Source organism: Falco peregrinus, chromosome 6 (genome assembly GCF_023634155.1).
Source record: "Falco peregrinus isolate bFalPer1 chromosome 6, bFalPer1.pri, whole genome shotgun sequence".
Classification (NCBI taxonomy): domain Eukaryota; kingdom Metazoa; phylum Chordata; class Aves; order Falconiformes; family Falconidae; genus Falco; species Falco peregrinus.
The window spans coordinates 30,099,093-30,126,288 of NC_073726.1; the positions used below are offsets into that span (position 1 = coordinate 30,099,093).

General features: G+C 39.6%; 1 protein-coding gene across 6 annotated transcripts in view; it reads left to right on the forward strand.

Annotated features, from left to right (window-relative positions):
• The window catches only part of MKLN1 (muskelin 1), a 98,527-nt gene that overhangs the window by 64,619 nt on the left and 6,712 nt on the right, over positions 1 to 27,196 (forward strand). For all 6 annotated transcript variants that reach the window (XM_055808980.1, XM_055808981.1, XM_027778694.2 and 3 more), the window contains 7 exons: positions 3,982 to 4,194; positions 5,995 to 6,216; positions 8,202 to 8,331; positions 16,777 to 16,924; positions 17,928 to 18,042; positions 20,622 to 20,761; positions 23,354 to 23,456. In XM_055808980.1, the coding sequence (XP_055664955.1) occupies positions 3,982 to 4,194; positions 5,995 to 6,216; positions 8,202 to 8,331; positions 16,777 to 16,924; positions 17,928 to 18,042; positions 20,622 to 20,761; positions 23,354 to 23,456 (1,071 nt within the window). The remainder of the gene's footprint in view (positions 1 to 3,981; positions 4,195 to 5,994; positions 6,217 to 8,201; positions 8,332 to 16,776; positions 16,925 to 17,927; positions 18,043 to 20,621; positions 20,762 to 23,353; positions 23,457 to 27,196) is intronic.

The window sequence follows — 27,196 nt, forward strand, 5'->3', positions numbered from 1 at the left end:
GGAAGTACTTAATAGAAAGTCCTTAATGAGAAGTCTTGCCTTGATTTGTTATGAGTTCAGATAACCACAGAAGCAGATAAACAGAAACTGGGCAAAACTTATTTGCCTGCTGCTCTGCTTGAGAATACTTGGATTTGTTTAATACTCCCTTGCAGTTATCAGTATGCAGGTGAAATTCTCTTTAGTAGCTGCAAATAAGTTTGGGAATGGCAGTCAGTATGTTTAGAGCAGTAGCAATTACAGCAAGTACTTTGTGTGTGTCTGCAGCTCATCTTTGGTGATAAGGCCCAAATATGAATAAGGGTATAGAGATCGTGAAGATCTGCTCACCTTGGACCTTAACTCATGGATTGTCAGCCAGCCTACATTGTGGCAGGAGGGGACAAAAGGTTGTCCTGCTCTATAACCATACTTGAGTTCTTCAGTTGTAGGTTAGAGTGTGTCATGTCTACGTGGTCAGTTTTTCTCACTTGTGCTTATAAGGGGTCAAGTTCTTTGAGTGCTTCTGGAATCAACAGACTTTCCTGTTTGAATTTGGAGGGTCACTTTCTCCATGACAAGTTGCGGCAGTGTGTTCTTTGTCTGAACAACAGGCTTGCTATTGTAACCACATGAAGTATGTGGTTTTTTGGATGAACATTTGCAGCCGCCCACGGGCTCTTGATTCACTTAACCACATGTGCCTGGAAGTGTTTTATTCATTTTCAGTGACTGTCCATATCTGTCTTTGTAAATGAACTTTGTGTCCCCCTTTGAAGTATACACAAATTACAAGGACTTCCATGGTCAAACTGAGTAGCTCCCATGTGAACACGGATTTAGGCCTTTCCCCTCTTGCTTCAAATGTCAAACCAATGTGTACCACTGTTTAATGAAGTTATTTACTTGTATTGGTAAACACGTAGATTAAATTGGAAACGTGGCAGGTTCCATATGATCTTGTAAGGGATATGCAAGAATAACTCCGGTTTTCTTTGAGAAAAGATTAGAATTGTGTGAAGTCTTCTTTATTAGAAGAAATAGCTCATGCTGTGGTGGGGTCTGCAAGTTGGTAGGGGTTGAAGTTCTTAAGTGGACTTGAGGTGATGAAGTTTCTGTGTCTGTACAGATGAAATGATCAAACTTAAAACCTTTAATAGCCCTTTAAAAAGGCAGATATTGCCCTGTGAGATGTGACCAGTACATAAATCAGGAAAGAAGACGTTTTTCCTGAATTCTTGTCTCATTTTAACGTAATCTTAGGAGCTGAAATTTGTATGTTGTATACTTTGCTAGTATACCAACTGTGCTGTTGATGTGAATGGCTTGGAACTGGTATTGTGGATGCTGAGCATCTCAGCCTTGTGTCTGTACTCAGACAAATTTCAGTTGACAGTGCAGCTCTTCATGGTGAGGCAGGTCTGGAAATTAAGCTGAAGAATTATTCTTGAAAGTGCTAAAGACGTTATTCGAGCAAATGGGGCAGGATTTACTTTAGCCCATAGAGCATACAGAGGTGAGGGAGTGAGGGAAGATAGCTAGATCGGCAGGTTCAATTAAAAAACTGCAGTGACCTGGCAAAATGGGGAGAATCAGATATCACGAGTAGATCTTACCGTTTGGTCTACCAGGCAGCTGTGCCAAGGTAAATATGTGCTCTTTGGCAAGGGAGAAATGGCATATCATTAAGCGTCCCAGCTACGTAATGAGAGATGGACTTTGTCTACTGTAGTTACTTTCTTGTGAATCGGGAGCAAACTTGGTGAACACACAAATTGGTACTTTTTGTGCAAAGAAACCACCCTGTGTGTTTGGAAAAGGGTCCTATGGAAGGTACTGCTTTGTATTTTCTGGGAACAGGGTAGATAGAGTATTTTCAGCCGCCTTTGTCAGCTTCCATGTGACCAAAGGCAATGAATGAACTTTTGTGGCATTTCAGGATATTATGCTAATATTTCATTTCTATCAGTACACTTTTCAGAAAAAAAACCCCCACCAAAAAAACTAACAAACCATGAAGTAACTAATCCTCAAAGCTGTAATCACTGGTGATACAATACTTCGTATTTACAAAACATGAACAATTCAGTTTACCTCTTCAGATTGTCATTTGAGTTACTGTAAACAGTTTACAGCAACTTTTTTAATCAAGAAATTGATTCTAGAACATTAGTCAAGTCTTTTGAATGCAAAGATGTAATGCTTCCTTTCGTATTTTATCCATTTTAGTGGTTTATTCCATCGGCATATTTTAAGCTTCAGTAATAATTTTAGTAGAATTTTTTTACATTAAATGGTACAATTATGAAGATGATTTCTGCCCCACCCCCCCATCCCCCAGTAAGGCAGTATTTGGTAGCATTTTGAGCAAATATTATGCTGTGTTCAGTGTTGGGCCCCTCGCTGCAGGACAGACACTGAGGGTCTGGAGCATGTCCAGAGCTGGGCAGGGGGAGCTGGGGGGGTCAGCCTGCAGAGGGGGGGCTCAGGGGCACCTGGTGGCTCCCTACAGCTGCCCGGCAGGGGCTGTAGGCAGGGGGGGTCGGTCTCTGCTCCCAGGGAACAAGTGCCAGGACACAGGGAACCGGCCTCACGTTGTGCCGGGGGAGGTTTGGATGGGATATTAGGAAAAATGTCTTCACAGAAAGGGTGGCCGAGCGTTGGAACAGGCTGCCCAGGGAGGCGGTGAAGCCACTGTCCCTGGAGCGATTTAAATGACATGTAGATGTAGTGCTTAGGGACATGGTTTATTGGTGGACTTGGCAGTGTTGAGTTAATGGTGGGACCTGATGATATTAAGGGTCTTTTCCAACCTAAATTATGATTTTGTTATGGCATGACTACTTTTCTTTGACTGGAAGTGTTCTAATAAGTGGTGATTTGCTACATCTTCACCTACTTGCGTAATCTTTATTTTTCAATAGATTTTAATATATTTTTTCTTTCATACTTCAGTCTTCTGTACACATTACATTTTGTTATCCCTTGAAATCTTATCACTTGTCATGTTGATTTCCAGACTCTCAAAGTCATCGAGCCAGCCTTGTTCTGGCATCCTCCTTTAGGAAGTGCCAAAATGACACAAACTACAGAATTTATTTATAGGCAAGATGTCAGTTTTTTCTTTTGTCTGATATTTTCCAAATAAGGCTTTTCAGATCTTGATTTCTAGTATTTTGGAGTACAGGAATATTGCTGTCATGCTTCAAGAGGAGAGTACGAAGGTTCTCAGTTAGATGTGGGAAGCAGAAGGGACACTGCCCAGTACTGCATAGCATTGTCATAATGTCATTGAATAAATTACTCTGATTTAACTTGAGCACTCCTGGATGGATAAGCACATAATAATTTGACTGGGGCACTCTGTGTTTCTCTTGAAGATCATAACTTATGGCAGTTTTGCTTACTGTGGTAAACTTCCTTGGAGTTGGAGACTGGAATGGCCGTACCTATTTGTGAAGGACAGGGAGTGCTTTTGTTACCTTCGAAGACCCATTACGGGATATAATTGTTTGTGGGAGTGTCTGGTTATGATCTGTTAGAAAACAGCCTATTAACAAAACAGAGGCTCTTCTAATAGAACACTACTTAATCTTCATCCTGTGGAGTTATTTATAGGCTGTGACATCTTACTTTGCCTCTCGTGTGCATAGATTTCTGTTACTTTTGAAAGATCAAGTAGCTTTCACACACCTCTGAAAATACTTCTGGAGAAGACAGACTTTTCTAAGGAATTTTCCAAAAACTCTTCAAGTCCTAAGTTTGTGGTAAAAAACGTGTTAAGGTTTTTGCTGGTGTCTTTTTAAAGGACAAAACTTGTGGAATGTCCTGTTACATAGTTGCTTATATATTAATCCTGTATTTGTCTGATTACAAACAGATTTTCTTGAATTTCCAAAGGATTTCCAGTTGCTTATTTGCCTTTAGCGAGTGCACAGTGACCTACCTGGAGCAATATTAAATGTATTATTCTCTTTATTTTATGGTTGTTTTCTTTATTAGAGTGGTCCTAGTGCCAGGTCTTGTCACAAGATGTGCATTGATATTCAACGAAGGCAGATCTACACGTTGGGACGCTATCTGGATTCCTCTGTGAGGAACAGCAAATCTCTGAAAAGTGACTTCTATCGCTACGACATTGACACAAACACATGGATGTTACTAAGCGAAGACACTGCAGCAGATGGAGGTCCAAAGCTGGTGTTTGATCATCAGGTCAGCTGCGCTGATACTCTTAGTACAAGTTCTCAGTGTTTGTGAATCAGTTTTGGTTGTAGTCTCCTGCGATTTAGAAGTGCTGTACCAGGTAACATAATGATGAGGCAGGCTGTGATCTGCTCTCTATTAAATTCTAATAGTGTTGTTGTCTGATGTCGCTGACTACTAGTATCCTAATCAAATTGAGTCAGAAGTATCATTAAAACCTTTGCAAACCAATTCATTTTATTAAGACACATTTTATTAAAGCTTAAAGCACAGTTCATCTGGTTTTAATCAGTCTTATTGAGCTGGGCTTGCAGATCTGCCTACTTGGAGGGCGCTGGGGAACGAACTTCTTAAAGCTGTGTATAGTACCTTTGGAAGAATACTATAAGCAAGGCACTGACATGAGGCCAACAGGATCAAGGTTCTCTCAGAATATATCTTCTAAAATTTGTAGAGTGTGCTTGCTTTGTAGAGATTGAAACACCTTAAAGGAGTGGCTATTAATCTTTTAAAAAATCACACCTATCCATGTGTTCAAACTGAATACGGTTTTTACTTAGATTGCGTTTAATGTCTTTTGTGTACTTGAAAAAGGTATCTTGTTCTAAATTGATTTTATAAAGCATGGCCAAGAAACAGTGCATCAGTACTCACTTTTAAAGCAGCCCAAGAACTGCTTTTATTGGTACTAGCTGTTTTGTAACCAAAGCTGTTGTTTGCCAGCACAATATGTGTTTCTGCTGACACGGAACATTAAAGATACGTGTTGTCTGCAGAACAAAAGCCAATCAGTCTTTCAGTTCTATTAATAACAAATACCAGCCTCCCAGGTGTTGGGGAAAAGGCAAAAGTAAATTGTCAGCTGGCAAGGCTACTCTCTGTACCTTGTTTGCCTGCTTCTGAAATTGCTTCTTTTTTCCCCTGCTGTCTCTTAGGAAAGAATGTCCTCCCTGAATTCTTTATCAATCTGCAGCCTTTCCTCTTCTCTCCCTCAGTACCTACTGTGATAGCGGTTTTTGTTTAACCTTTAAAAATGTGCTGCACTAGAAGTGTTTTGTGTAGGCTTTGCTGAGTAGCATCTCTTTCTCACTGTAATCTTGTCTTCCCCCCACTCCGTGGTGTTTTGTAACCCTCTGTGTTGCACTGTGTCTGAAAACATCACGTGGAGTCAGAGGTTTTTGTTTGGTTTGTACTGCAGTGCATCTCCTGTGTGCCATAACCCGAATTCAGGTTTTGGGGATAAACTTATTTCTGCTGCAGTCTTATCAAAAATCCTTGACCAGGTTATGCTCCTACTTTAGTGTTAGCCCCATTACTTCTGCATAAACATATGCATGGAATCTGAGTAACAAATCACAGGCTGATTTTTGGATTGATTTGAGTGATAGCCAGTACATTAGCAGCGATTTAGAATTTTTTCCCTTGCATAGCCGTTGTCAAAGGCAATACTCTGTTAACTTCGTGGCAGAATTGGCTACGGATCTCAGTGAAAAAATCTAAAATCTTTTGCCCCGAAATCAGCAGCTAGAGGCAAGTTTTTTAGGTGACAGAGGGTACATCTAGTATTTTCTTTTTTTGCTTATTAAATAGTAAGTTGAAATTAGACTCATATTTTAATGAATTTTCTGAGATTAATACCTATCAACCATGAAGACGTGTGCTCTTTTCTGTTTATTAGAGGTTTAGGAGATGTGCAGAGCATTGTCTTAACTTAGTAGTTATCGCTTGCAGGGGAGGGATGTTCAATCTTAAATCTTAGTGTTCAAGTCTTAATGTTCTGGGTTAAAACTGCTTCTGTCATTCTTACAGATGTGTATGGATTCTGAAAAACACATGATATATACCTTTGGAGGCAGGATTCTGACCTGCAACGGCAGCGTTGATGACAGCAGAGCCAGTGAACCGCAGTTCAGTGGATTGTTTGCTTTTGACTGCCAGTGTCAGACATGGAAACTTCTGAGAGAAGATTCCTGTAATGCCGGACCCGAGGATATCCAGTCTCGAATAGGACACTGTATGTTGTTCCATTCTGTAAGTATCCACACCATACTTAAATTTATGATGCCTGAGCTTAAGGAGAGCATCTGTTTTTTATTTTTCTTGCAAGTTTGAAGTGCTTTAATCTCCTGGGCAGTGTGTCATCTCACTTGATTTTATGTTTGCTGGCATTCTGATGCTTTTTTGGTAAGTGCAGGTGGTATTAATTCAAGTGTTGGAGCTTTTATGACTTCAGTTGAGTAAAATTTCAAGTAAAAAGCAAGGTGAATTTCGAATAGTTGATTCTAATTGAATAATGGTAAATAGACCCTGATGCTATGTTTCAGTTTGTCTTAAAAGGTTTTTCTTTTTAAAGCTGCTAGAGCAACTTAGAAGTTTGTCATCTAGTAGATAGCCTACATAGTTATGGGAATGGTAAACTTGACTAGTGCGGGGGCTCACTGGGTGTGTACTGAGATGCACAGGCCTCATATTTCTTTGTGCTGAGCACCCAGCTGTTGCTTGTTGTCTTGAGCAGCTGTTAACAGCTGGGCCCAGATGGTATTATGGGAACTTTGTCCAGAGCCTGATGGAAAAGCAGAGGGATGGGGAGGTTGGGGTGTGTGTAGCATTTTCTTTCATACTGCTATTAAAATCCACGTTTATCGCCTTTCTGGTTGTGCTTGTCAACCCCACGTTTGCTTAAGTGCATAACGGGAACTAGAGGGTGAGGGTGTTAAAGGGAGGACAGTTAGTATCCTATTCTGCACTAGATTTCCGTGTATTTTCAGTGGAATAGTACAGTGAGGATTAGCATCAAACAGGAATGCTTGCATAGGGAGGTGTGGTGCAGTGGCAGTTCTACACTGAATTTACATGGCAGCTTCTTAGTGGTAGTAAGTAGTTTGTAGAGTTTTGCTGACATTAAAATCTGAATTGGGAGTGAAGAGGAAGTGAATTAAGATAGTGGCATTCAAGTGTGTACTGGTATCACCAATTCAAAACTGACCAGTTAGAACAATTCACTGAGTTTATTTCTTTCCCTTTTAAAAGAAAGTTCGGAATTTTTGTAGTGAATACTATACTTCTAGAGCTTTCACTTTTATTTTTGTTTTGAATGGCTCTTTTAATCTGATGAAAAACATACTGCCATACAAAATTCTGCACAGGTACCTGATGAGTTTTCAATTATGTTTCCGTGGAAAACTTAAGAATACAGGTTTCTGTAAGCACAGGTCGTGGAAGCTTAGGTCTTTGCTGTTTTCTCAACCATTTGAAAGAAAAATAATCTGCCTCTTCCACTTGGCAAACTTGAAAGAAGTAAAAAACCTGTTATTCTTGGCTCACTGCTTGCCGTTTGCCTGCTCTGAGTTTAGTAATGTGCTGGTACCTGGATGGTTTCTCTTACAGACAGTCTCTTGTTCCTGTTTTGTTTTATTTTACCAGTGAAGTGTATGATCTAATGGGTTTATGGGTTTTAGACATGGAGACTATTAATTCTTTAATATTAAACTTGGAAAATGAATTGCTGTTTTAATGTTCTGAAGTTATAGCTCGATCAGACAGGGTTACAATAGCTAACAGTGTAAAATCTGCGTAGTCACTCTGGAGTTGAAACTGTTGGATCCAGGTTTGTGGTATCATATAGATAATGAAAAACAAGTCTTTAAAATTGCATTTTTAAGAGGCTTTTTGGGGCAGAGGAGCTGTGAGCCCTTAATGGTTTAGGTCTTACAACTGAGAAGTCATAAATTCAAGAATCAAGATGACCAAGAATCTAAATCAAGAATTCTTAAGTTTTTATTGAGTTTGAGAGTAATATACTATTCTGCATAATTGTTTTCTGGTGAATTTTTGTGGAGAAAACAGTAAAAGATACTTAGAAAATTAAGAATGATAGACCTGATAGTTAAGGCATGATTTTAAACTTACAGGGAACATATCTGTTACTCTTTGATTCATTAATGTTTCTGTTAATGGTCAGAGTTGGCCAACATACTTTCTTGAGCTTTGTAAAGACCTTTTTTTTCTTATTTTAGAAAAATCGCTGCTTATATGTATTTGGTGGCCAGAGATCAAAGACTTATTTGAATGACTTCTTCAGTTATGACGTAGACAGCGATCATGTGGATATCATATCAGATGGCACTAAGAAAGATTCAGGAATGGGTAAGAGAATAAATACATATTCATTTCTTCCCATTGGTACAAATAAGGAATATGTTGTTAAGCAGGTGAAAGGCAATGTTCAGTGTCCTGTGGTGTCTGGTTAGCATCCTTAACTAGCCCTGCATACCCAAGTAAACTTCACAGTATACAAGTTAAACTTATGCCAGCTCTTTTGTCCTTCCTGTCATTTGACACTCACCACCTTCAGCACAATACAAATAATTGATGTGTGAAACCACATATCACCTCAAAAGGAAAAAATTTCAGCCAACCTAGGAATCAAATTTATCTCCTCTGAAACTCCAGCAAAGGGGGGGGGGGGGGGCTGTGGGTGTGGGAGCCTGAAAAGAGTAACTTTCTTTAGACCAGAAAGAGAAAACAATTTTCCCCCCCCTAATTTTCACCAAATGAAAGATGCCATAGAATAGAAATAATCTGCTTGGTTCTTGGTTTGAGATGCAGAAAAGGCAGTAGGATGCTTGGAGACAGAGAATTGGAGTAGAGGGACAAAGGTTATTTTGCCTGGTAGTAGCTGGCTAGAAAGATGAGACCTGTTGTTCTCTTATTCTTGTACTAAATTATCAGGGAGGAGCAAAAAAAGTAGGAGAAGGGAACAAGGCTTCAGTTCTGTTGGGTTCGTACTGTTGGAGCTACATACTAGATATAGTTCTGTGTACTAGAAACCTTTAGGAACAACGAAAAGGCATTGTAACATAACTGTAAAGAACTGATTTTATATCTTTCTTCTCTGTCATTTGAGGAGAAACGTTCTTTTTTTCCAAAAACGTTTTCTGCATGTATAAGCACATCATTTTACTGTTGCAAACATCCCGATTTTCAGTATACAGCTCAGAAGTGAAAATTTGTGTTGTGCTGGGTATCACTGTAGGGCAGAAGTTATGACTATTTCTCATATTATGCATATTTAGCCCTGACCTTGTTTTCTCTTTTTCCAGTTACCAAAATCCCAGGAAGCTAATTCATCTTGAATTTAGGCTGCCCTCCCTTACCTTGGTCAGGCTTAATTTTTAGCAAGTATTTTTGCTGAACTTTAGAAGTTAATTATAGATGGTTATGAGTTATTGTTTGCTTATTAATTTAGTTATGCCAGTGAGGGAGAAGAAAACCCAAGCTCTTACTCTCTGGAGTCATTTATTTGCTTGAACGCTTCCAAGAATGTCAACAGTAGAAGCTGGTTCTGCCTCCTTTATTGAGGTGCCTGCATGTTGGCTGATGCTGCTCTACACACACCTGCGCACCATTTGTTGTCGTTGGAGCTTTTAATGAATTGATTATATTTTTCCATGAAATTGATAGCATTTTGTCATTTTGTTTTTTTTAAACTACATTTCCTTATAGCCAGAAGCTTTAAAACATGTGGCTTTGAGCTGACACCAGTGTCTACTTCACATTTAAAGATACCGAGCTTGGCTTATGGCTGAAGAAGACACTGAGCTGTGCTTCTCAGCAAGTACATTTAACCATAAGGTTCAGTTAAGCAAATGAGACTATAATGTTTAGCCCTTTTCCCAATTCCCACACGCCTTGAAGTAGTGAATAGTAGACTTTGTAAGAAAATGACTCATTGGAAATAATTCATGAGTAGATTTTCAGTTTACTGTTCTCCCGTGTGTAGAAAGTAAACAAACAGATTTGAATGTTTTCCTTGCTTTTGAAAGATAATTCTAGGATTATTTGCATATTAACAGGAAGCTTATAACATTCAGACAGCAAATGTTGACAGCGCTATTTTCACCCAAAAAAGCAAGTCTTTATTGTGCTCTGGTTAGGTAGTGATACACCATTTTGATCTGTATGAACAAAGTGATTCCCTGACTGGTCGCTGTGCAGTTTTAAGCTGCTGGGTGTGATGAGTCAAGTTGAGGATGCCTGACCTAAATGTTCCTATAAAGTCCCATGATTACATTTTGTTCCTGGCTCACATGTGGCATTCAGTTCTATTCTTAGTTGAGCTATTTTGATTCTTAACCTTTCTAAAAGAACTTAATTGTGCGTTTGTTTAAAATTTTTGTTAAAGTAGTAAAAAGATTCTTAAAAAAATGGTGAAATGGATAGTTAAGAATTATCAGTAATATGTAGTTGTTGTGATGCTAGGAAACTATGGTAATGACATGTTGATGTTGCTGCTGTCATCTTCTAGATGAGATATTTATGCTGTTTAGTATTTCTTTGCTCTTAGTTGTGCCTTTGTTGATGCTGGAACCAGTTCCTTGTATAGGTGATGTGTTTGAGAATAGTGGCTGATAAGTATCACTTAAATTTTCTTAGCGTGGAATAAAGGACAATAACTTTAGCAAATTTAGATGTGCTTTTTTCATTCCTGGGAAAAGTTCAAATTTAAGGTACAATTTCTAAAAGATGGGTTTGCATGCAGCTTTGACTACTAAAAATGTCTCCTGACTCGGTCTACTTTTGAAACATAGGTAAGGCTTGCAGCTCTTTGTGTCTGGCAAATGGGTGAGCATGGGTACTTTCTCCAGCTTGTTGCATCAAAAAAACCCACCCCGGGTGCTTTCTCTTTGCTGTCCAAAGGGGGCACTACGGTGAAATAAGGCCATTGGTTTTCTTTCTGCTGCATGATGACTGTTTGGAGCAAGAAATTTGTTAGTCAGCTAAGGAATGCAACTGTAATGAGTCAGATGTGAAGAAAGGCAGCAGTGGTACAAATTGGAAGTGTAGTACAGTTGAATAGAACCTGTGGATGGAGGACAGGCAGAAATGTGTATGTCAATGAATGTACCCTTTCAGAGCAGTCATATACCTTTAATAATTAAAAAAAAACCCCAAAACCAACCAAAAAACTCCCCCAAACAATAACACATAAAGAACAAAACCAGACCAAATACGCATATGCCAGAGTGTGTGTCTGAAGCATGCTGATGGTCTAGAAATGCCATCGTTATCAGATGTCTTCAAAAGGGTGTGCTGACAGCTTGCCTGACTTGCTTAGTACACCATCCATGACTAATCATGGGCAGGCATTTCAGGTCTAAAGGAACACTTGAGTTCCTGTGATAAACCCTTTGGCCCTGGCTCAGGTGGTGTGTCAGAGCTGTTGGTCAGAGGGAGAATTTCCTTCTGCAAGAGAATCAAGATCATCTTATATCCCTTGGCATCGAGTAACCTTCAAAGTCAAATGAAAACAAGCCTTTAAACATTCTTGCGGCTCCTTTTAATGGTGAAGTAGTTCTTAAGAGCAAACTGCAGATATTTTTTGAACTACCAGCGAAGGTTCCATGCCTCTTGCTGGGGCAAGTGCTCATTCCAGATGCAGAACTGTGCACCTGAGAGATGGGCCGTGTCCTGGATAAGTACCACGGACAGAGGCGGTGCAGCCCAGTCCAAGAAATCCTGGATTAAAACAAGAGAGAATCAGAAAAACATTAATCAAAATAGATAGCACAGCTAGTTCCACGTAGCCAGGATCCAACTCAGACAAGGGGTCTGGATATCCCATTTTGATAATCTGCTTGTGACACTTGACAGGGCTTGCCCTTGTCCAGTTTCAGGTCTACCTTGCCAGTGGCCAATGTGTGTCTTTCCATGGAAGTACTGTGTTTTGTGAGGGACCTTATGGGCTCTTCATCCTGTGAGGTGCTTCTCTGAACCAGTCTCAAAACACTTTCTCTGACTGTGAAGGTGAGGAGGAAAGCAGGCAGTCACCAAATTCCAAGTATGCATTACAGAGATGGTACAGCAGTAGAATTTCATGCAGATTTATTAACTGGCCTGGTTTTTCCAAAATCTCACGTTGCTTGGGAGAGAACTGAGTGTTGAGGTTTTGCTTTTTCAACATGACAACCAAACTGTTCAGACGGTCTCCTTAGCTGCCCCTTGGCTGATGGCCAAATGCAGTCTCATCATGAAAAATCCCAGAGGATCATCATTATCTTGCTGTGCCAACAGCTGGCCTGTATGCAATCACTCATCAAGGTTTGCTCCATTAAAGTTCAGGGGAGATGCTGCTTCAGTTTTATGTGGGTTACAGGTACTGGTATGAAGTAATTTGCTGACCTGCTGCTTTTTTAAAATTAATCTATTAGAGAGGTGCCGGGTTCTGGTAAACAGCAATACCCATGTGATGTAGCTTTCTCCAATTTTTTTTTTTTTAAACCTGAGGCATCACAAGGAGGGAGGATACTTACAAGTCACTTGCAGTGGGATTAGCAGTAGCGTGTTGTGAGGGTTTCGTAACTTAGGAGGCGCTAAAAGGCTGTCGGTGAGCTTGCTTCCCTTAATTATCCTTCATGAATCCTTCAAAAGTGGTCTGTGGACTACAAGTTCTGTATCCTTGTTTGACAATGCTGTCTTTCAAAGCATGTTTAAAAACGTGCTATAGTATCCCCTCAAATGTGAGAGAGGAAATTTAATTCCCAAACTTCTGTCTAGTACTATGAGAACCACATCTGTGAACTCCAGTTTACTCTTTGCAAACTCTGCCTCTGTAAAGGCTCTGTTTTCTTGCTTAAATACTGGCAGCAGCCAGTGTGTGCTTGAAACAACTGTAGCTGTTTGCACATACAAGCCAAAAAATACTCATCTTGCTGAAATGATCACTATGATCAAATAGATGCCTGTAAGTAGGGACTGTGGTAGTAGGAGCATCTGTTTCATGATTAGGTTTCATTTTTGTAGAACAGCTTCTCCTGTGTGTTGTATTTAAACGGAAATTATATTGTACAGGGTTACACAGCATCTTATCGAAGCTCTTTCAGGACTTATTGTTTATGTAACTGGCTACTAACTCAAGGCCTGTGTGGCTGAATATTGTTTTCACATGTTGAGGCTGTGAGCTTTTTGGTTTTGCTATATAAAAATGAGTGAAAATGTGCAGTTCTGGAGAGGGGATTCAGAGACCTCTCTTTTTAGTTACTGCCCATCTGCCCTCCCCTGAGATTACAGGGGAAAAAAACGCAGTGGCACAAGAAAAGCAGTCACCATTTACTAGACTTTTTAGGATTGTATTGTGTTCAGTAACTTCTCTGTACAGGTCTTCCCCTTCAATCGGTAATGTATTATCATGGGACCCAAGTTAACATTGCACAGCGACAGGCCAGTGCTGTGTTCAGGGCTAAGTCTTCACTTGCTGCTTTATGTCCTTCGAGCTGTTTGCCCACAGCTGACCTGAGTGATTACTGGGCCTGAGAGGTACTCTGGAAGGTGTGAAATTGGTGGGGGCTTGCTCCACAGCTGATTTACATCTACATTTATGGGGAGAAACAGAAGAGCTGGGAACTTCCACGGAGCTGTTCTTACCACTTTATGCATCCCTTGGACCTAGTACATTGCAAACAGTAGTTCTTGCAGTGCACTGGCATTACTGTGTCTGATTCTTACCCCTTATGGGTTTTGAGTTGTTTTACTCGAGTCTCAAAATTTTAAACAAATATACGCCCGAAGCAATCAGTTACTATCACAGGGTCAGTTTTCTCTCCCATGAAGAATTAAATTTCCTTCCCAACATATGTTTCATTAGTGAAATACCACAAGTACTTTTCACAAGTTTACAGCCTATGTCCCTCTCTAATATGCTGACTGCAATCACTCGAATTATATCCAGCATTTACTGCAAGTCTGCTGCACTTCCAGATTCTGAAGATCTCTTACCCTCTAGTGGAACTGTTTGTCAGCTGTGCGGACTTTATGTAGCCCTTTTGCTCTGTTGAGGATCAGACTTCCTTAGTAAACAACCTTTTGATGTGTATGTTGCGTTTAAAAAAATCACAGATTCTCCCTCTTATTGTGTAGTAGCTTGCCTTTTCTGTTTCAAGGACTTGGCCAAATTTTTGTCCTGTGTTGGTTTTTTAAATTACATTGCATCTAACTTTGTAGTTTGAACTTCCTCTGCAGAAGACTGGATGTCAACTTTGTGTAGCCAAAGGCACTACTTAAATTTGGTTTCTACACAGTTGCTTAGATAGGTTAAAGAGTTTATGTAAGTTGCTGCTCATCTCAGGCTCTCACTAAATGTAGGGATTTTTATTTTTTATATATTATTTTTCTAGATGTTCTGCATTTCAAACAGTCTCAAAAAAGATTGAGTTACAGCTGAGGGAAGCCTGAAATTACTTGACTTGAATTTGGTTTTGATTGCGGTTGCTGCAGATAAATCCCATTGTTACTATCAAGATTAAAAAAAAGAGGTACTGAACTTTGGCTGCTTTTCCCTCCATTATTTAAATAATAATTTCAGCTTCAGAAAATCAAGCATGAACTAGATAGAAAATTCACTTATTTAACAACATTTCAGGAGGAGGGATGGGACTTTGATAGGCAAGTTTCATGTGCTTTCTGTATGAATGCTAATACAGCAGCTGTATTTGTCATGATTATAATAATTTTCATTTCAGTGAGCCTGAGGTATTAATGCTGTAAAGATTTGTATGCTTTTTTTCTGAAAACCCAGCATGGTCTTAAATGTTCAAAGCAGCAGATAGTATTGCGAAGACGTTTTCTATGTACATCAGTCAGCATTGCTGATCAAATTTAGATGGCTCTTCTGCCAGAAATGTCTTAAATGTGCCTTGAATTTAATCCTTTTAGGTTAATTTAGTCCATGACTATGCAAGCAAACATATTCATGATACTTCTCAAGAATTAATTATATTTAGTCTAATTTTCATCTTAGTTCTCGATTTCCTTATTGGGTGACTTTCACAGGACTCATTAGTCTTATTAAAAAACTTCATTGTGGTTTGCAGGTAAAACAAGGTATGTAGTTTTGCCAGCATTGTTTTGTGCTTTTTTTTCCCCTTTGCGCTGCCACCAATTTGCTTATAAACTGGATTAATTTTCCTTTGAAACTTTGTGGCAAAATTGGAAGTCAAAATAGGCAGGCTGATGAGGGCTCCAAGTGCTCTGCCTTCTGCTTTTCTGTGCAACCATAAACAAGGATTTTGTCAACACAACTCTGAGATTGAATTATCTGAATGTATTTCAGTTTAAGTTTACATAAGAATTATGTTGGTTTTTTTAAGAAACATTTGGGTCTTTTGGCTTTGCTAAATATTTTGGTAGGGGCTTAAACTATAGAAAACCAAGTGCCGCTCAGAAATTTTTGAATTTGTTTATTACTTTCTTGGCTTACCAAATGAGAAGAGTGAAGTACAAGACTGAAACCTATTACCGAATGCGCTTGCAAAATACTGTTTTGTGTGTTCTGAAACAGCAATATTCAGTGGTTTATTAGTGTAGGTCTTGTGCGTGCAATTCACAGTTAATTGCAGGGAAGAATTCACAAAATAGAAGAGTTCTGAGAATTTTTCATGCCAAAATCTTGACCAAAGGCCAGGAACTTTTACCAGCCTTTGTAAACTGACCCAGAAAGAGAAATGAGACAAACAGGATCTGTAAACAGAGATCACGTGCCCTTCACAAATACATTTTGGAAGGAGGGTTGCCTGGGGAAACAGGAAATGGGGAATTATACAACAAACAAAAAGGACTGCCAAACAAATTTGCTGACCTTTTTTCGGGGAATTATGATGAAAACTGCTGGAATCTTCACTATTTCACCAGATTTTTAAATCTGAAGATAGAACAGAAGAATAGCTTCCTCTTGGTAATTATACCACAGCTATTTAGAAAATAGAAAAAAACTTCCTTGACATCTTTGTCCTAAAGAAAGCAATGCAAGGTTGTGAGCTATGTAATTCTGAGTTAATCTTGAATTTTTTTGAGTTTCCCAGCTTTTGCAATTAAGCTTTTTGGAATGAATGCTTCCTTTTACAGATGAGATAACAAAATCACTCCATATCTGCAAGTGTCATCTAGGTCTGTCTTTAGGCAGCTTAATTCTCATTTCTGAGCTGGTAGTCTCCCAGATAGCTCTGTTCATACCTTCCCTTAGGAAACAGCAGCTCAGAACGGTTTTTGTGCTCCCATGAGTAACAAATAGGAAGAGAAGAAGAGAATTTGCGTTGGAGTTGTCCTTAGCAGAGAAGTCGTCAGCCTCTGGATGGTGTTTCTTCCTCTCCACCTTCTCACCCTGCTTTGGAAGGCACGTGCAAGAAGAATATGGTTTGCTTGACAATGCCTGCATGCCTTCTCTATTGAGATGTGCCATTTCAGTTTTTAAGTTGTGGTAAATAACGAGGTTTCTGTGGAGGAGAGGTCGTAGAAAATACTGGCTTGGGATCATTCAGTCTGTTGGCTGAATGATATGTTTTATATGAAAGATGAAGGGGTGAAAGGAATTAAAAAGAAGAAAATGAGGAAGCAAGGTAGAGAGGTTAAACTTAAGATGCTCTTTATTCCAGAATACTGAAGAGGTAGTTACGTGCTGTCTCATGCTTGTACCATGGATATGAGGAAATCTGCTGACTTGCAAGGGGAGGGAAATGCATTTGTCTGGTGCTTGGACCTTTTCCTGTATCCTCTGTTATTTTCAGTGTGTAACTTTTTTTTTATTATTTGTCTTGTCAGTTCCAATGACAGGTTTCACTCAAAGGGCTACCATTGATCCAGAACTGAATGAAATCCATGTCTTGTCAGGGCTCAGTAAAGACAAGGAGAAGCGGGAAGAGAATGTAAGGAATTCCTTCTGGATTTATGACATTGTGAGGAACAGCTGGTAAGCCCATGAAAGGGGTGTTATTTCTAACATCTACTCTGACTTTCTTTAGAAAGCAATCCTGTCTCCCAGGTAACTCTCAAACCTCTTAAAATCATGGAATGGTAATGTTGAAGGCAAACTGCATTCTCCTGAGGCACTTGTTTTTTCCCCCTAGTCTTTAGACACACCAATGGTAATAAGCCAAATGAGAGAGAGAAATCATGTGAACTTCCTTACTGGAGGCAGGTGCAGGAGATGAGAAGCAGCAAGCCATTATGAAAAACTTGTCCAGTAAGAAATTTTCAAGGCCAGGATTAATCATCGGTGCAGCAAATTCAGTCAATTACAAGTTAATAGTAGCATTCATGGTACAGTGGTATTTCAGGTAGCTGCTGGATACAGGATTTTGAGAAAATTATTTCCTCGTCTCTTTGCTGTATTGTATTTGGTAGCTGGTTGCTGCTGTCCTGTTTCAAGAGCTGGCAGCATTTTTGTATTCAGGGTCTCTTTTAATGTGGGACCGATCACTTTGAAAGGTGTGAATGTTGGTTGGTGGTAGTGTTTGTTTGGGGTTTTTTTTAACAGCTTTTCAGTTACAACTTAAGTCTGCTTGGAAATTGATAATTGAAATACTAGCTTTGCTGTGGCCTGTAGCTCTACTGTGTCCAAGATGGTATTCTCCATAATGAAAAATCTTCACAAATGGGAATTCTTCTAGCAAATAATGCAACATCTGAAGATACCTCCCAAGCTCATGACGTAGATTTTTTTCTAGATTTTTTTTCCTGTTTGACTTGTGACTGTGGACTGTGTTCAGCCAAGATGACCTCTGATTGTGGATGCGTTTCTTTGTAGAGCTAAGAATGAGGATGGTATAATAGAGACAATATATAAAGAAGTAAGAAAAATTTGGTGTTCTACGCCAAGCAGTTCAAACTGACATCTTTTGTACCTTATAGCCTTTCAGTAACAACTTCTGCTTCCTGTAGGTACTACTGATCATTACTGCCTTGTATTTCAGGTCTTGTGTTTATAAGAATGACCAAGCAGCAAAAGAGAATCCAGGTAAAAGCCTTCAGGAGGAGGAGCCCTGCCCAAGGTTTGCCCACCAGCTGGTGTATGATGAGTTGCACAAGGTATGAGGGCCCAGATACATACATGGTGACTTTTTTAGTCGTATTGCTCTTAAGGTGTAGTTGCTTCTTCAAAGATGGTACAATGGATATAGCTTTTTGTACGTGGTTAATGTTTGAGTTAATGTGGTGGGTAGCATTCATTTAACTTATCTTTTGAAATAAGGTGCTAAGCTACTTTTTATGACTATGTGAAGTAGACATAATAGCTCCTAGATGAAATCAAAATGCAGACAGTGGGATATACTAAACCTCTACAGAGCTGTCAAGTGGCTAGCTCCTAGCTGTTGTCACACTTGAGAACACTTGAAGCTTCATTCATTGTCCTCAGGGACTTGATCTCACAACCTGTTAGTGACAGGTAGTAACCAACATTTCTAGGGGGAAGTGTGTTTGAATGAACTAACCACTGTTAAGAATCTGCTCTAACACAGGTGTATTACTTTGCCCGGCATGTCAGGTGCAACTGGCATTCTTAGCACTAGCGGACTTTTTAAGCATGGGTGTGTCCATTATAGACTTAAAATTGTTTATAGCATACATAAAATATATTTATAGCATACATAAAGCTCAGTAAACTTCGGACTTTTTGCATATATAACCAAAAAGCACAAACCCATGGATTGTTACTATTATTTCATTAACCTATGAATTTAAATTACTGTGGCATGTGTAACGTTTATTTTACAATTAAAAAATAAACTTTTTCTAAAATGTGTTGTTAGTCTGAAACAGTCTGAACTGAAAAAGACAAATACACTTCAGTCTTATCATTCCATTGGATGTTAATCAGATTTGGGAAACCAAGCTAGCCCAAAAGTTTAGGGGTTAAGGGTGATTTTAAGGTGCAGCTTCTGTGTGGAGAACTTGTATGCTTTGTTGTGTTCATGGACTTGAATGATAAGACTGTCACTGTTCCTCCTTTAATGGCTTACTTCTGAGTGTAAGGTACCATGAGATTCAGAGTAGTATTTTGTAAGGTATTGTGAAGGTTGATAAATCATGGCAGTTGCCCAGCTTTATCTGAAGAGCTATTTGATGTGCTTGTTTTGAAGAGTCTTATTTTTAGAAACCTCTGTTCAAATGACCTTTCTAAACTCCTCTGATATAAATAAGGAGAGCCTACATCAGTGGGATGCAGAATACATTGTTTTGAGTGATTATTTTTAAAGCTGTGGAGAAAGGTAGCCTGTCGGACTTCTTGAACCTCAGTATTTAAAGACCCTTTGTAGAAAGCTTAATATCAACAGTTCAGAGTCGGAAATACCAAACGATGTGAAGAAAAAAAAGTGAAGAGAGTCCTTTTTTAACACTTCCAATTTTCTCTGTAAGTCTAGCCTTGCATTTCAAAGGTGTTGTATTCTGAAACTATCAAAACGGCTCTTAGGCTACTTTGTTTGAGCTGCCGTGAATAAAGAATGAATTTTGCATACAGGTATGTTTAGTATTTCTACGATTGGCATCTCAGGGTTACTAGAACCTTTTTTGAAGCAATGGTTGTGGCCTCTGTTTCTTGGTAAGACTGGTGTTTTCTTCCATAGTTGTTCTTAACATTACAGTTTTGGCTCTCTGTTTTATTTTTGATTCAGTTAGCTCTTTGTGCCTGGGTGGTGTGCTGAGTGTCTTGCAGCTAGGCTGCTGTATTGAATTGATACATTTGCCCTTCCAGAGACCATGGAAGTGTTTTTCTCTAAGTCAGTTTAAGGTTCTGTAGAGTTTATGGGACAGGTGGGGACACGGGCCTGTTGGTCATCTCCCAAGATTCTGCTGGACTGGGCTTGTTGTCACTTTGAGCATCCTTAGGAGTTCTCACTCGCCTTGTCAGTGGTCCTTGTCTTTGGGGAAGGTAATGCTCTTTCTTGGCTGACTCAAGGGAAAAGCTGTTTGTCTGAACTGTGGTGCTTTAGTACTACAGCCTCACTAACAGTGTGCTGACTGGAGCTAGAGAATTAGTCTACAAAGTTCTTTTTTTCCTGAGTTTTCCTAACAAGCATAAATGTTTTTTATTCAAAGAAAATGTGTGATTGCTGGAGTCTCTCAGAATTACACGGGTGTAATCTGCCCATCCCCAAATTAGAGACAGGCTTAATATAGGTTCCTTAATTTAGCTTTTCTCATGACAATGAGAATTTGGAGTCTTTGAGGACAAGATTGGAGAAGAGGTTGGTAATCCATTGGTTTCAGTATTGTTTGGGTCAGGTATCTTGAACAGGACAAAAAGGTGGCTCAGTTCCTTCTTTTCTGCTTATACCTTAAATGCTTAAGAATTTAGTGTGTTCATAGGTTTTTCCTAAAGAACAAGATCGCATGGTTCATGGATGTTTACAGATATCTTGGGAATCTGCTAGAGGGAGGTTCTAACTGTAGGGGTTTTTATTATCTTAAAGCATAAGCAGTTTGAGAGAACTTTCTTCATTCCTACAGGACAAAGTAAGGCTAATAATAAGCTGAAGCAGCTTGTCAAAGGCAGAGTTTCCTCTTTCCACAATAAACCTCTCCAAAGATGCTGACAATAGTGAATGGTCTTTGTTAACAGATGTACACAAACTATCAACTTTTTGATCTGCCTCTCATTTGCTTAGGTTCATTACTTATTTGGAGGGAATCCTGGTAAGTCCTGCTCTCCGAAGATGAGATTAGATGACTTCTGGTCTCTGAAGCTCTGTCGACCTTCAAAGGAATACCTGCTAAGACACTGCAAATACCTCATAAGAAAGCACAGGTACAGAAACAAAGGTGTCTTGCAAGCAGGTTTTTTTTTCCAAAGTGTCTTTTTTTTAAGTTGATAAACCTTGAATATCTTGTAAACTATTTTGGGAAATGTCACTTTGTTGGTTATATGATGGCCTGCATGTGTCTTGATTCTTTTATTTTTTTTAATTTAATAAAAAGCAGTGGGGCAGGGCTAAACTAGGAGATCAACTTCGTTCTGGTTTTACTATGTTATTCTGAAACTATAAAAATCTGGATGTTGTGTGGGGAGTTGTGGGGAAATTTTAGATTCCCTTTTCACTCTGCTGCTCGTCAACATGTGTTTTGGTACTGTCACCTCCCAAGGAAATGGGGTATGTTTCTGAAACACTGTGCTAGGAGATAGTAACAGCTTGCAAGGATGCTAATGAAGTCTGGGGGCTGGATGCCTTTGCACATCTGAGACTCAACTGTGGTGAGGTCATCAGTTTCTCATTTGGAATTGCTTGAAAGATCTCACTTAAGCTTCACAGCGTAGCTGAATTCTGCATCTTGTGCTCTGGATGTTTCAGAGCTGCCTTACAGTTGCTATTTAGGGCCACAGCTTTACAAAACCAAGCTTATAGTGTTGCCTTAGGCAGGAAATTGCAGCAGTGAGACAGCCTTTCAAGAACCAACAAATTGTTTGATGCCAGTAAATAGCTCTTTCTGCATTCTTGGTGAGAATACTTTGTTATCAGGTCCTGCTAAGAGCTGGAGGTCAGTTTTCACTGACAGTATTTTACTTTCGAGGCAGCAAGCAAATTGCTATACTCAACTAACAATCACTGTGGCTGTATGAGGCCTTTTGCAGATTACCCATGCAATAGTTGTGAATACCTATGAATTAAGGTCCTTTCCAGTAATCTGGGAGCCTTATTAAACCCACATGTGGTTGTATGCAAATACTTGTTTTTACTTGCTTAAATTAAATGCAAAGGAAATATTGCTGCATATTGTCTGGCAGAAGTTTGGGGGCTGTGCACCATACTCCCATCTGTTGGGATCCATATGAAGGAGTCAAACATGACCAGCCAGGCACTGGTATGATGGGTGCTTTGCTGGAGTTCATGTTCCTCTATGGGCTTGAGCTGAGCTGCTGTGGAGTCACTTGCCTGCCCATTATCTGCACTCTCTCAAGCTCTAAGTACCAGAACAGGTACTTGGCTTGCATACAAAGCAAATCTACTGCATCAGCTGGAGTACTTTTTGGCCAATTAACTTGTTTAGTACCAGTCAGCCATAGTGGAGCCAAGCTGGCCAGGCATAGAAGAGTAAGGTGTCAATGGTTCCACTTATTTAAGGTACTTAGCTCTCTGGAGCATGGCAATATCATCTAAGATGATCTCTGTGGATGTTTGGAAGAAATCATGCTTAATTACCAAAATGTCATGTACATCCAGTAACAGACGTAGTCTTTGTGCTTCGTGCACTGGCTGAATGACTTGCATCTTTAGACAGTTTCAAAAGTTGTACTACAGATATCCACTACAGCATAAATAGCCAAGCAGATGACCCAAATAAAAAAAGGTAATAATATCATTCAGTCTATTCAGTGTGACTTCTTTGTTTGACAGGCTATACCCTGTTAAAGGTAACTGAAATATATTATGAATAAAATACCTTGTGTTCCTGCAAAGCAGTTGAAACAAAGCAGTTAAGTAACTGAGATCATGGTTTTTAGGATCCTAATCTCTGGAATCCAGAATTGTCTGCGTTGTTTTCCTCTGAAGGCTTAATACTGTGTATTGGTGATTCAGAAGATGACAAACAGAGTGTGGTACTGCATTCAGTGGATAGGTGACAGAAGAAAAAATATAAAGAATTTTAAACCTCATCCCTTTCTAGGCTTCTCCACCCAGCTTGGTGCTGCAGGGAAGTAGCTGTGCTCACTGAGGATGCTGAGCCCAGAATAATTTTGAGGGCTATGTTAACTGCTTTAGAGAATTCACAGAAATTACAGTTTCTGCTCATTAAAAGAAAATGAGAAGATAATAGTCGTGGTGCATAGGATTTTTATGTACGTGTGCTCTTTCCAAAGGTGGAATATTAAGGCTCAGTATTCATTGAACTGTTGGGTTTTCATGCCCATTGTCCCTTTTTCTGTTGTCGGGCAGAAGCAGAGAGTGTTCTTCATCCCTGTGCTTTCAGTTATGCTTCTGCACAGTCAGGAATGTAAATATCCCTGGGACTGAAGCGCTCAAGGCTTGCCTGTGTCTGAACTGTGATCCTCCCATGAGGTGCTACTCATACCTTACTTAATAGTTTGTTTTCCACAAATAAAATGTTTTATGTGGGTGTATTAAGAAGTTGCTGTATGTATACTTTTGAATATTCCTAGTAAGAGTGTAATACTTTGCCCTTGTAGCTCCCTTAGACCCCTCAAAAAAACCTCTTCCATGTTTCAGTCTGGCTTGAAAGTGTGTACTCCAGAAAATACGAGGCTGAGCTGCCATCAGCGCTGCTTTATTTGGAAGTGCTAGGCTGAAGGTTTTGTTAGATGGGTTTTGCTCTTTGTAGAAATAGTGGTACTTCACACCAAAGAAAATGGCTGTGCTCAAGTTTTCTGTGTCGCCTTTTGCAGGTTTGAAGAAAAAGCTCAGACTGACCCTCTTAGTGCACTGAAGTACCTGCAGAATGATTTGTATGTAACTGTGGATCACTCAGACCCTGAGGAGACAAAAGAGGTAAGGATGAATGGTCCTTGTCTTAGTCATAAAGAAGTGTAAACTGTGTTCTCATGTGAAAGTTTTGAGCCTTGTAAACCATGCTTTTATTCAGTTTGAAAAAGCTCTACAGGTGCATGACACTTTGCTGTATCATGTATTTCACACACTGAAGATCGTACTGCTTTAGAAACAGTCATTTTACAACTGCAGTTCCAGATAAAATAGCTGTTGTACTCATAATAGTGAAGACTAGGCCTTTGTTTTAAATCCAGCGTACTGGTGTGTATTTTGGGAGACTTAATTGAAATGTAAACTCTGAAATACCACGAGTCTGTAGTTGGTTGTGCGGTGGAAAGTGGATAGACTCTCACACTGCCTTTTGGCTTGGCAATATTAAATAGTTCAGGGGGAGAGAGGTTTTTCTCTAGATCTTAAGTATTTATGGAAATAGATTGTATACATATAAGATTCCAAGGGAAGGAAGCAATGTTTCTTCTGCCTTTTGAATATTATGCAGTAGGTGTGTTCTTCTATTTGTTCCAGGAATTTGTTCCCATTTCCTGTTTCGATTTCATTACTGCAGTGTGCCATGCTTTACAGAAAGGATTAAAGAAATAGCGAAAAGTGTCAGATAAGGTGGTTGATTTGACTCTGCCATTAATTTCCACATGGAACTTGGGGCAGCCAGCTATATGTACAAATGTTCAGCTCCTGACAGGTTGATGAGGAAGAGGAGACGTCTCGTCTGGTTCTTACTCTGTGTTAATGACTTTGGAAGTGGTTTGACAGCTCCCTTTATAAAATTGTGATGGGAGAATGGGCACAGTTAGTCCATGCTGAGTCTCTGGATTAAATCACTTAATCTGGTAGATTTAATTTATGATAAAGAAAAGATTATACAAAAACTAAAAGCTTTTGGAGGAGAATATGCTTCTTGCATATGTACGGTATAGAATTGTAGGGTTAGAGTTAAGAAACAAGTATTTACTCATATTGGGAGCTTGAAACTGATCACATTTGTCATAAATTCTGCTTAGCTTTTATAAACACCTGATCCAATAACACATTTAAGTGCTGTCCCTCTAAGTTCTCTTAGATGGTTTCTCACTTAAGCTGTCCCTTATTTCAAGTAGTTTCACATCCTTTCTAGTAATTTCTGGCATAGGAAAGACAACAAATAATCCTGCTTTTCTTCAGGTTGAAAAGGGGTTGGTTTCCTCCCCCTACCCCGACCATGAAGCATGCTTTAGCGGGCTCAGCCCAATTATGCCCCATCTTTCCAGTGCGGTAGAACTTTCCTCTTCCTATTTGAACCTGTAATAACCTATAATATACAGTGACCACTTTCATGCTCTCTTCTCCCTCCCACCCACTCTCCTGTGTTCTCTGATCTCCCATTTTGTCCATGTCATACCTGCATGCTGGTAGCCCCATCATCCCTGTGAAGGCCGTGTGTCTCTTCGACCAGTTAATCCTAAAGAGGTCTTGCATCTCATGGCTGGCTGTGCCGCCTTTTTACCTGAACAGAAAACGTTTGTAGTGTGATCAGCAAGCTCCTCTACTTTCAGTTCATGCTGCCTGCTGTCACCAGCAGACCAAAGAAACTGCCATAAAGGCTGTGCGTTGTGCACATCTGGCACAGGAAATCCTTTAATATTATTCTATATTTGATTTTCCTGGTTCAGTGTGTAGTATTTAACTTGTCCATCTTTTAAGAATGAAGAATTTTCCTGACTGCATTGGCTCCTCTGAGATTTTGATGAAAAGTAGTAGCTTTGTCATACGAAGTAGAAATAGAATAAAATGTTTTTTAAAAAAAGTTTTCCCTTTTTATAGAGCATGCTAATGGTCTACTGCATGAGCTTAGGTAGCTCAGTCCAGCTGAGCCAAATACACTGGCAGTCCTTTCTCTGCAGGCCTAACGACCGATCCAAACAAGATTCAATAGCTTCTCTCCATCAGATCAGCACATACTATTCAGCAGAATTAAAGCTCCTGTTTCAGTGGCCTCCTAAAATCATTTAACAATTTCTGGGAGGCTTTTTTGTTTGGGTTTTTATTTTGTTGTTTTAATTGTGCTGGTGAAAAAGCTTTAACTTCCAAGGCTTTTTACACCGAAACAGGTCATAGAATGGTTTGGGTTGGAAGGAACCTTAAAGATCACCCAGTTCCAACCCCACTGCCACAGGCAGGGACACCTTCCGCTAGCTCAGGTTGCTCCAAGCCCCGTCTAGCCTGGCCTTGAACATTTCCTGGGAGGATGCATCCACAACTTCTCCAGGCAACTGTGCCTCACCACCATCACAATAAAAAATTTCTTCCTTATATCTAACCTAAATCTATTCTCTTTCCATTTAAAGCCATTACCCCTTGTCCTATCACTGTATGCCCTTGTAAAAAGTCCCCTGTAACAAGATCTTCTGGGGGTATGGCAGAACGCCAGCTGCTGCACTGGTACTGACTGGGTGTATTTCCAGTTGACGTCAATTTACCTTCCGGTTATCACATTGAGTTGGCTTTTTGCTCTGGCATTACATCTTCAAATAGCTCTTGTGCTTTCCAAAGGACTGACGCAGGCTTTTTGGATTCCGTATCAAATTTCAAGCACCAGTTCGATTGTGTATCTCAGCCCAGACACCTACATACTCTGTCGTTATTTGTAGTTGAGATCGTCTTAATATCAAAGGCTATATATCTGATCGGCTTGCTTTGTGCTGGGTACAGCCCTTCGTGTTGGAAGGCTTCTTAGTGGGGCAAATGTTAAGTGAATCAGTTTCTGCCGGTTCTTTCCCCTCTCTGTAGGGCAACTGTGAAATTTGGGAAGGACCAAGCTGAGTAGGTTTATCCCCAACTTTGTGCTGTGGTTCTCTTGGAGACTGGTCCATATGGTTTCATGTTTTATGGACTGAGATATGAGTAGTGTTATATAATGTTACAAGCAGAATTTCGCATTGAGGTAAGGCTTACTTGCTTTATGATGGAAGTAATTTCTTCTAATTTAGTTAAGCAAGTCTCTTCAGCTGTTTTGAGTTGGATGCCAAGGAAAATAAACAGGCTGTTCTGAAACTTGCTTTGGCGTTAGTAACCCATTTTGTTTAAAGTAGCATGAATGATTGATAGTAGGAGCATACTCCCAGATTTTTGTTCCTTTGTTGTGAATTTTAGGGATGTTAATAAGGTTACAGTTTTATTTCCTTTTTTATTATTCTAAAGTAAAGTAGATGCCTGCAAGTACTAAGTGTGGCATGGGTGCTTGTTTTAGTGGCCACAGGCTATATGTCAGCTCTGCCTCTGCTGATGCCCACAAATGCAGATACAGTTCTCTTCAACTGTGATTCTGCTTGAAATTGCTTAAACCTCTTGGTTAGTTCAGTGTTTTCCCATTCATTCATCTTTTTTTACTGGCTTAGTAGCTCTGATACTGTATGTAAAGGAGTGTAGATCCTTCCATGGTAGAGCTCATGGAAGTTTGTCTGTGTATTCTAGTTCACAAAGAGATTAAAGTTGTATAAAAGACTGTCATTTCTTGGTGTAAAAAATTCTGGTGGCATGGGTGGTGTTCTATTTCATACACACACAGATGTGCGTTTGTTGGTAGTTTACAGCTAGAGGCTTTTCAAGATAAAAGGATGGTCAAAATAGAAAATCAAAATGAATTCCAAGTTTTGTACTTACGTCAAGGAAAAAACAGGTGCCATTAAAGCACAAAAACATCAGTAGGTCGCATAAAAGGCTAAAGGTGGTGTTCCTTGAATGCT